The following is an 11,362-nucleotide window of genomic DNA, read 5'->3' as shown; positions in this document are numbered from 1 at the left end:
AAGCAATGAAGTTTCAAAAATTTAGTGTTTGTCAGTTTTTTACGGTTCTTAACATAAGGGGTTAGGGGTAGTCAGAGGCACGAAAAAAATAGTATTTTCAGTAATTTTTTTTGCTATTAAATTATGTTATTTTACAAAAGTAGTAATATGGCATTATTATACAATGTTTTGACTTGAAGTCACGAAAATTTCAAAAAAAAAAATTTTAATTTCCAAAGTTATAGCTGTCTGTGTTGACCCAGTTCCAAAAAAGGGTCCTTGCGTTGGAAATCATAAGTCCTTGGAGATTCATCTAAAATCAATCAGATCAAGGCGGCCTCAGAAAATTTTTTTCTAGATTTTTGGGAAAAAATCAACAGTTAATTGGTCTTAAAAAATCGATATTTTTGAAAAAAAAAATCCTTCGATCAGGCCCGAGTTTATTATGTATTCTAAAAGTTGTATAAATTTCATTAAAATCTACTTAGCGGTTTTCGCGTTACAGTTGTCACCAGTTCGAAAAACATAGTTTTGAGAAAAACGCATTTAAAGTTTCTTGCAGCTGCCGCTACCTACTTGTTCCCGAGCGCTTTGAAGTGCCCGGGCGCTCTTTGTTATTTGTCGAATAACTCAAAATGTAATAATCGGATCAACTTGAAATTTTCAGCAAATATTTTCAAAGTATTACATTTAACGAAAATGCAAAATAAAAAAAAATAGATTTTTTGAAAATTCTGACTACCCTAATCCCATAATTTAGTATCCTATTCATGTAAGGCTTATTTATGGAAAGTCAAACTTCTGAGAAACCTCAGCAAATAGTGAGAGACCTCAGTTGAGATTTGATTGGGAAAGACCTTTAGTTTTGGTACTTTCGAAATAAAATTTCTAAGACCACATATAGAATATGAAGATAACCATTTCTGTTTTTCGCTAAGCTGGCTATATTTATTATGATTGACTTTGATGTGTGGCTTTCGGAAAAGCTAAGAGGAATTGTAGCAATCACTTTGTAGAATAATAACGATTTTTGAAAACCTGAACCGATGTTGTCGCATCGGTTGTTATATGCGACAGTATCGTATACAAAGAGCGAGATTTAACTTCGCCTACAATTAGTTTTAAGAATGTCTGCTCGTTGCGCAACGCCTCGGTCCCGCGACACCACGGTCCCGCGGCATTCGGGTCTACATAAACCGACATGTTCTGATTTTTTGTCCTATCCAGGAAATATTCGTCAATATTATTTTTGACATATTTTTTTCTTGCTACTACTGCAACAACAACCAATACTTTTGTGGACTCGAAATATGCGTATGTGATTTTTTAATGACAAATACCCAGCTTCACGTGACAGTCGGGTCTACATAAACCACATAAATGTATTTTTATCCTATCCAGCAAAGATTCGAAGATTTTTTTTGGAATATTTTTGAATCGCTGCAACAGCAACAACAACCATTAGTATTGTGGACTTCAAAGATATGATTTTTTAAAGACAAAATACCCACTTTCACTTATTTTTTGTCCTCCTTTTCAAAACACTTTTATAAATCATAAAGCAAATTTTCTTTTTAGTGGAAATATATATCATATAATTTAGAACCAAATATAATAATAATCATATAAAAAACTTTTCCAAACACAAAATTTTGGCTCTCTAACAATAAATATACAAGTATAAGCAACAACAATATATAATATTTTTACTGATTACGGAGCGAGTGTTTTTCGAAAATGTTTACTCATTACACAAGAGTACAAAAATGAGTCTTCAAACAGACTTGAAAATTACAAACGAATGAGAAAACAATCGTAATAAAAATTTAGCAGCAACTATTTGTCTTGTTTTTTTTTCGTGTCTCTTAAGTAAGCGGGTTTCTTCATAGATCTCTAAGTGTGAGGTGATGCTACGATGAACCCTAAAGTACTGCCCTCATTTGTACCTAATTTTTGACCCACTGCTCATTAATTGCAAGCATCTCTCATTAATATTTTAATCTTTAAATTATTATTATTTTTACATAAAAGAAGTCTGATGTGTCTTATCACAAATTGTTTTCACTAATCAGGTCGAAGGTATGATGCAAGAGAATTTCGCACAAAAAAAACATGTGATAAGGCATTGATGATGGACAAACAAGGTGAAATTCGCGACTACAATCAGCCTCGAACTCAAATCGCATCGCCGAGAATGCGTAATGGTGATTGTTAAATTCATTCATAAATATGATACCAATTTCGTTTTTGTTGCCTGCGTGTAGTTGTCTAATAAAGTTATAGTACTCATATATTATATATATGGCGATTTTTACGAAAATTGCTCAAAATTATTATAAAAGTAATTTGGAGAACGCGTAATTCATGACTTAGCAACTTGTGCAGACATTTAGGAATCGACAGAACACATACGTACATAAATGTACATATGTTAGGGTGATCCGATACAACTTTTCAAATTGAGTGTTTCATTTTTAACTATGACATATATTTATTATATATTTTTAATTATTAGCAAAAATGTTTAACAAATTATAAATGATAACATCCTCATCTTTTGGCGCTACAGCTCCTTCTAAGCTTTGGCTTTTCCAATTTTGTATGCCAAGCTTCTTCACGTCTTTTTCGAGTTCATCAATTCATCTTGAACAAGGAAGAACTTCCCCTTGCTTTAGTGGTGAATTCTGTGACCTCTACAATTTTCTTCTGCGCTCTCTTGTTGTCCATTCTCGTTTATAATCTACAATGTATTCAGACAGATATCCATCCGGTGAAACCCCATAGCTAACTAAGAAATCATATTCGCTAATGTATTTATGAGGGATATTATATTTTTTAAGACATTTCAACCACAATTTTTAGAGTAAAGTTCCTTGTTTATTTCTCATAGCCGAGGTGCGTATTGTGTTTAAATATCATACGGTTTTTTTTTATAAAATTATATCCAAAGCTGTTAGCCAAGTAATTTAGGAAAATATAATACTTATGTATTATATTGTACATATTGAGATCACAAATTTGTTCGTTAAACTATATCAACCTGTCCTGGGGAATGTTTTATCTCCGCAACTCTCGACTTGCAATTTCTTGAAGTAGTATCTATTTAGAGCGCTTTAGCAAACATAAACCCACCAATCCATTTATTTTCAGAGACATATTAGCGACAACCCTAATATTTTGCATATGCAGGCATGTTGCACACACTCGTCCGTCTATTCGCGGACGCTAATACACCATAGTGGTAATAGATTATTCTGCAGTGATTACAAAAGCAATAAATTACACCTGGGAAAAATCTCATGCGTGTTGTTGTGGCTGCAAAACGAAAACAGCTACTTTTCCCTCACTCCCACACAGCGTACATCAACCCACTATATACATACCTATATGATAGTTGAGCAAGCAACTCAACTTGTCACCGACATTTACCATTCTGCGGTGGCAAAGGTGTTATACAGGGTGAAATTGTGTCTATTAACACGCCCACCGGCCAAACAGAACGAAATGACATGTGTAAAATGCAGTATAAAAGGGGTTGCATGTTGACAATTAAGTCGTGTAACCTCGCTTGGCATACATAAAGACAGGTAATATACCATAATATCAGTAATAAATTATAGGTTCTGCGGCGGAGGGTGAACGGTTAAGTGATGCGGCAGCTCCATGGAAAGAGTGCACATATGTATGTATATATATATACCATAAAACAGGTGACATGGCAGGGTAATGCATTTTTTGTTTACGTTTTGGTATCTAGAAGGTGACTAGTGCAATTATTATGCGACCACCGTGCAATTGTACTCTTGAGCTCATGTGTTCAAATGGTCTGGAAGAAGAGAGAGAAAAATTTTTAGATAGCGAGAAGCGCACTTCAGGCATGATTTCCACGGAGCACTTTTTCATTAAAATAGCGAGAAGCGCACTTCAGGCATGATTTCCACCGAGCACTTTTTCATTAAATTAGTAACTGCAATTCCACTGTAAAGGTTATCTTGGAACCGGATTTTAATTATTTACGGAAGATATATACCTACACAAACGTTTACAATGGATCAAGGTGATGAAGTGCATGAAATAATGCTGCGTAAGGTTATCATTTTTATTGATAGCGTGATTGTCGCCATATTTCGCAAATTAAATATTCATTATTACATTAAAATTGCAGTGGGATCCAGCTTAATTGACCCGTATGACATAAAGTAATATAATATTCGATCAAATAATGGTATTATTATATAATATTATAGTATTATATATTATTGGTAAAGTTATCGTAAATATTGTTTTTTTAGCGCGAGGTATTAAATATTGAACTTACGCTAGGTGGCGCTGTGGTCAAAGTATAATGTTTTGAGGCTGAGCTGCTTTATAAAAAATTTACTGCATAATGTTACAAGAAAATTTTATTGTATATTTTCGTGATTTTAGAGAGATTTTCAGTTTTGAAGCACCTTTAAAATGAATGGCCGTGTATAATGGAAAAACTTTGTAAAATTCGATCAAGTTATTGAAATATTCAAGAAAGTAAATTAGTGTTTCTCGGATTCAGGAATTAATTTTTAATACATACCCTATACAATGGAAATCTATAGTAAGATTCCACTACTGTTTTTTGGCTAGAGAAATTCATTTTTGAGGTTTTAAGTTATTCAAAACTAGCGCTAGATGGCGCTGCGGTACATTTCTTGATTTTTTTTTTATAATTTTTCATCCAAAACTCTATCTGTTTTTGAAGAAGGGTTAAGGTTTCAATTTTGAACACATATTTTTTTCATAATGCGACAGTCTATACCTTGAAATAATCATACAAAAATTTTAAATTAATATTATGCTATAATTAATACTTTTCAAGTTAAAAACTTCTAAATTGTAGACTCAGTTCAATCAACTCTTTCAGTTTAATCTAAAAGCATTTTTCTCAACACATCATTTTTCGAATAGACTGATGTGCAGTAATTACTCGGGCGCAAATGATAAGATCACTTTTGATATGAACAAAACTCGAATTTTAGCTGATCAAATACTATCAACATTGTTTAAATGTTGTATAATTAAAATTTTTTTAAACGCAATTTTTTATGTTTTTTCGTTCGTTGGTGATTGTACAGGTAAAATATTCTATAGAGAGGACTGAATCATTGCAGCAAAGAACCGTTTTACCGCATCTTCGGAGATCGCTTATAACTCGAAAAAAATTACATTTTTTCTTGAAAATGTTTACTGTGTATTCTTAAAATATGTATAAATAAATCAAAAAGGGGCTTTTTAAGGTTTGGTCATCCGAGAAAATGGTATTTTATGTCAAAAATCCCAAGAGGTCTATAACTTCGAATTTGATTTTGGAATGTTTAATTTTATTCTCAAATTTTAAAGTTCCATGCACACATAAGTTTCTAAAGCATTTTATAAGCTAGAAACGCTTAAAGGACATTAATGCATAATATAGCATATATGTATGCTAGAAAGTATGGGTGCTTTAGGATAATTGTTGAGAAATAGCTCACCTGTCAGTTTAACTATATTTACATGAATGCATTGTAATTACCCAAAAATAATTATTTGTATAGTTAACAGGGTTAAGTGTCAAAAGGATGGGCCAAAGACGACACGGACCAGCTAATGAATATACTTACATATGTATATGTGTTTTTGTTGTAATAAATGGTATACCGACAAATATTGTCAAATGTTAGCTTTCCAAATGTAAGTCAGCCATTGACAATGATGTGAGCTATAGATAATGAGCTTCGAAGTGGCACTACAAGCCGTTTATATTAGACTGCAGACAAAAACCGCGTTACATATTCGCCTACAACTACAGGCAAATATACATACAAGCGTACAAATACATGCACATATGAATATTTCGGACCACCTCGGAACGGTATCATCACGGTTATACAAACATATTTATAGGTATGCAAAGCTGAAATATGCACATGAAGAAATCTGAAAGGGTCGGAGCTATGCAAAGAGCCAAAAGTAAATAATATACAACAACAAGGTGAACAATTTAAGTAACGATGAAAGCAATTATTTGTTATTGCATTAGCGACAATTACCGAATGTTATTAGTACACAAAAAGAAACCCCCTATTAAATACTTGAGTTCTTGGACTATTTGAATATAAATATATGGAGAGACTTATGTATGAACAACCTTAGAAAACGAGTTAAACTGTTAAATAAAGAAGATAAGAAGTAACTTGTAGCCGCCCTCCTTTTCTTCTTTTTGATTGGAGCCTTCATCTTCTCAACGTATTCAGTTAAGTTCTTTATAGTTCGATGGTCTCAGTTCTCTTTTATTTACTTCAATTGTCTCAATTCGGTTTCTGATTTTTAAGAAAAACCCAAAACGTGTTAAATCCGATATGACTAGAACTCAGCCTTGCCGCCTTGCTTATAAATAAAATCTGGGAAACCCCAAGCAGTAGAAATTTATTCTCTCTTTTTTACGGAGTTTGAATAAAGAAGCACTCTACGTTCGCCAGTGCGATTGCTAGCGATAATGAAAGAACATGCAACTCTCTATGCCATCCGAAGGGTTTTAACCACCTAGCGGATGCATCCCATTAGCCGGAGAACGAAAAAATGTTTCCGTGTGATTGAGTTGAGTTTAGAACGTATCCTTTTTTATAAATTTTTCATGCTCGTCGATTTTTCGGTAAGCGTAAGTTATAGGTATATAGACTGGAGTTCTGGTCACTAACTAGTTATTTTTATTATAACAAATTTTCATTTATAAAACGAATTTTTGGAACTCTCCAGAACTGCATGCTGAATACTGAAGTTACCCATATAGACATAAATTATGCCAATCAGAAGTCTATCCATCAAAGTAAAACCAAAATATATACTTTGTTGGAAAACGTTTGGTTTTTAATAGTTACACTAAGCTGTGAATACAATAATTGATTTATTGCGACATTTTATTTTCATTTGAACGTGGTACTCTCTCTCGCTTTTGCTATTAATTTTATTATAATCTCTTACATTGTACATGGAATGCGTGAGCTACACGAGGAATTCAAGCTCGTAGTGCTGATTTTCTGCAACTCGCAAAGTCGATCCCAAGCAATATTGAATTGACGCGGTGTACGCGCCAGTGCCAGACGTGCAAATGGTCCCAGTGTTCTATAGCCATTGTTTATGTAACGTACGAAGCCGCTAGAGGAGAGCTCTTTTAGCGCCATTTTCACCTGTGCCTCGACGTCACCACAAGCATAACCCCTGCAGGCAATAAAAGGATGGATTATTCGAACTCTAGATAATTTTTTTCAAAGTTTATGATAGCAACAACTTACTCCTTCTCCAGCATGTCGATAATGTGGTATTCCTTTAGGCCACGCAGAAATTTCGGATGATCCTGAAATAGTCGTATCGTGTCGAAAACGAAGAGCGGCACGTGCAGATGATAAATATTACGACGCAGACATGATGTTGACGGTTCACAATCGCGAATGTTGCCACGCATTTTCGTACTCTATTTTTTTTGCACACTTTTTTCGCAAAAGATTGGTTTTTTATTGATAAATTTTGAAAAAATATATAGATGTTTGTATGTGTAGAATTATATTATTAGCAATATGTTTAAAAAATATATATTATAATTGTTTGTAATTATTGCTATTCCAGCTAAAAAATTTTAGTGTTTCGTATGACAAATTTGAACAAAAAATTGTTACAACAATTGAAAATTTAATGATAACTATCTGAAAGCATTGCGTTTTATTTAAAATACACAAGCGAATACTGTAGAAATCATTAACAATAGTTTGGTCACTATCACAATATATAGCACCGATTGTCATACTTATCTACGACGCTCCTACAAACCCTCATTCTTATTGGCACAAAACTGGAACAGCCGATTTTTACAAGCTTCTCTTGAGGCGAATTTGTCACCAGCAAACTCATTCACCATAGCCAGGAACAGGTAGTAGTCACTTGCTGCCAGATCCGGACTATAAGTTGCATTCATAACAACCTGCCAAACCAAGCCACCGAAGCTTCGGCCGACTCACTATCAATGTGTGTGGCCTAGCATTGTCCTAAAGGAACATAATTCCCTCCTTTGACCAAAGCTGATCGCTTCTGCGCGATTACTTCCTTCAGCCAGTCCAATTGTTGGCAGTACGGGAACTAAGAGTGTGGTGCGCTCATAGTAAATGATTACCTGCCAAACCCTACTCAGCCTTCAACCCTCATATACCCAGTATATGGATATTCTTCGGTTAGTAGAAAGTGTTTCGGTACTAAAATTTTCGGCTATCGGCTCGTATTCACATTACAAGGGTCTAAAATATTCGGCTACATATAGAATTATCCCTCCTTACTTGATTTTTTTCTTGATTTTTTTCTTGATTTTGTGCAGCTAATTTTATTTCAAAATTACTTATGGAAAAATACGCGTTTTAGCAAACATTCGAAACTTACCGATTTCCGAAAGCACATGTTATAAATTTATTTACGCGCTAATGTCATCTAATTAGAGGTGTCATTAACAACCTGCCAGCAAATTAACCACGACAAGCCAATATCACATTATTCCACATTTTTTTGTGTTTACATATACATATTTACGTATCCATAACACATTGGTTCACTTGTTTCACTTTCAATAACAATTACATTTATTGGATTTATTACCTTCACATTTGTAATTGTGGGTTTGCTTTATTTCGGCATATCATATAATTTTCCTTACTCCTTGTTATTTGAAGGTACGGCCCATCACATTATCGTCGACTATATTTTTTTCATATACTAATTATTATGTTCAAGCCAACATAAAAATACATAGTAAGTAAGTTATAAAGCCAAAAATTCAAAATCTGATCCTAAGATATTGAAGGTTTGCTTGTCTATAAAGCTGCCGAGCTAAAAATGTGCTTCCTCAGAAATTTTGAGTTTTCGGACTTAGGTACATATCTCTCTCTATCACTTTAATCTCTATAAATGTACTTTCGGGCTAACCAACATTGAATTTGGAAAAACTTACGCTTTTTCAAACCCAAAACATTATTTTTTTTCAGCGAAACTTTAATATCCACTTACTTACACTTTTTCAAACCGAAAACGTTTTTTTTTTTTCAGCGAAATTATAATTACCGCGATAGCCAGTTTTCCCTATAAAAATAACATTTTTAAAACACAAACACTGTATGAACCACGCATTATCTCCACATGCATTATTTTATACAATACTAAGAACATAGTTATAAGACGTCGTTTATTGACTTTTTTCGGAACAACAAGTATTAATATATTCGAACTCACCTATTAAAGCTTCCTCAGAGAGTTGTTGAGCTCTAATCCATTCAGACTCTATATCTCATAGCTTTAATTGTCATCCACCATATCTGCAGGCATTGAAAAGGACCCATCATCCACTCAAAAATTGCCATAAAAAGCTGCAAATGCTCTCAATTGTCTCTAAAAGCCACTATCGCAGCTATATGGATTAATGCGACAGCGAGAGATAACGGAAATTGAAGAAACACAACTGTTGACCAACATTTTGTGAAAACACTAGTTTTCTAACTTATGCTTGTCGTAAAAAGATAATCACAAGAACCAAAAGCAATTCGGAGGCATTAACAAAAAAGTTCAACATACCTTTATGTGACAATATTCCGGAGAATTTCGAGTTCACGACCCTGACAAAGTTCATAAATAGCCATAAATATAATAGTTGGATTGGCCAAACAGCTGTAAATTCTTAAGTATACAGTTACACTTGGTTCTATGTCAGGTTTTTCGATGTGTAATCATGTCTTCGTAATTTGCAAAAATCCCATAATCTATCCCAGTAATCGTAAGAGTAAAGAAGAAAGATTTTTAATCTTGCATACATACGCAGAAAAAATAACTTTTTAAAAGTGCGCATTTCAAAGTAATTTTTGCATGTATTTGCGGTTACATCAAAACTAACATTCTTATCATTATAAAAAACAAATCTCGTGACCCTATAAGCACAACTTTCGCATTAAGGCATTTCGCAGTGTGATTTTCCAATAGACGTATTTGTAAACAAGCTACGTAAATACTACGTGTATTATATTAACGCTGGAGAAAAGCCGAGGAGTTATTATAAATATATACGTATTTATATAAGAATGTGTCAGCTCCTACAAGCTGAAACAGTTTTTTTTAGCATACACTTTCTTATTCAATAAAGAAATGGTGATTTTTTCCATTTTCTAAAAAATATTGATGCCTTATTTAGAATACTAATATTAATAGAACCTTTTAAATATATAATATATTGTGTAAAACCTACTTTAGTGAAAACAAGAAAAAAACGCGAACTTCGGCTGCACTGAAATTATAATACCAGGTGCATTTCTTATCGAAACTATACATACATACTTGTTTGTATAACTAAATCTGAAAACGTAACCGGTCAACGTTTTGCATTCAACAGAAAGCATCTTTATGGCCTTCAATGTCTTGAATTTCATCGATCAATTTGTATTGCTGCCATACAATAATGGTCCGATCTGAACAATTGGAGATTGTAACGTTGCCTCGAACAATAATCCATACCAAATTTCGTGAAGATATCTTTTCAATTAAACAAGTATTTCATACAAGTACTTGATTTGATCGATCACTTTGTATGGCAGCTGTAACCTATAGTGGTTCGATATCGGCAGTTCCGTCAAATGAGCAGCTCCTTTTGGAGAAAAGTATGTATGCAAAATTTCAGATCGATATCTTAAAAACAGAGAGACTTGTTTGGGTATATACAGATGAACGGTAACCATCGACTCAGCTACAAACTGATTAGTGTATTTATGTAGCACTAGAGAGAGTATTTTATAAAACTAGATGGCTTGAATCCACAGTGTGTTCAATTAACAGGACATGGAAGCTCTCCTAATTAAGGGCTATTTCTCAAAAGTTTGTTAGTAATTTGGTAAAAATTGATAGGAAGATAGGGCTTGAGTTGATGCTACAAGCAAAAATTTGCATAAACACTGCATTGTTTATCAACCAGTTCTATTGCTATTTCTATTCCAAAACTCGCATACCGTCTACCGAGTAGTGCTTTTATAGAAATCAATATCAAAAGCTGCTCTGATCAGCTCAAGCGACAGATTTAAATTCTGTTGAGCATTTAGCACTGTTTGAGCTAATTTCCGGGCGCAGAATTAAAATACAAGTTAATACATTTTTCTTAGTGATTAGGCACTAATGGAGTTATAAGTCATCGAAAATATCAAAATAAAAACCAACAGCTTGGCTTAATCTTTTACTGCCTTCTCGCTTTCCAGAAGAATGTTGGGCAGCTCTTATATACCAATTCAAATTTAATTTTATTTTATACTAGCTTTTACCCGCGGCTTCGCTCGCATCGAATCCATCAAATAAATAACTG

General features: G+C 33.6%; 1 protein-coding gene across 1 annotated transcript; it reads right to left on the bottom strand.

Moving 5' to 3' along the window:
• Nucleotides 1–6,833: 6,833 nt before the first annotated feature.
• Nucleotides 6,834–7,646, bottom strand: LOC106626905 (uncharacterized). The gene is made up of 2 exons (XM_014246801.3): nucleotides 7,284–7,646; nucleotides 6,834–7,209 (listed from the first exon to the last, which is right to left on the bottom strand). The coding sequence occupies exons 1-2, from the start codon at nucleotides 7,451–7,453 to the stop codon at nucleotides 6,969–6,971; spliced, it is 411 nt and encodes a 136-aa protein (XP_014102276.2). The 5' UTR covers nucleotides 7,454–7,646; the 3' UTR covers nucleotides 6,834–6,968.
• Between the last annotated feature and the right edge of the window lie 3,716 nt (nucleotides 7,647–11,362).

This window comes from Bactrocera oleae, chromosome 4 (assembly GCF_042242935.1).
Source record: "Bactrocera oleae isolate idBacOlea1 chromosome 4, idBacOlea1, whole genome shotgun sequence".
NCBI classification, from domain to species: Eukaryota; Metazoa; Arthropoda; class Insecta; order Diptera; family Tephritidae; genus Bactrocera; species Bactrocera oleae.
This window is presented reverse-complemented; position numbering and strand designations above follow the sequence as displayed.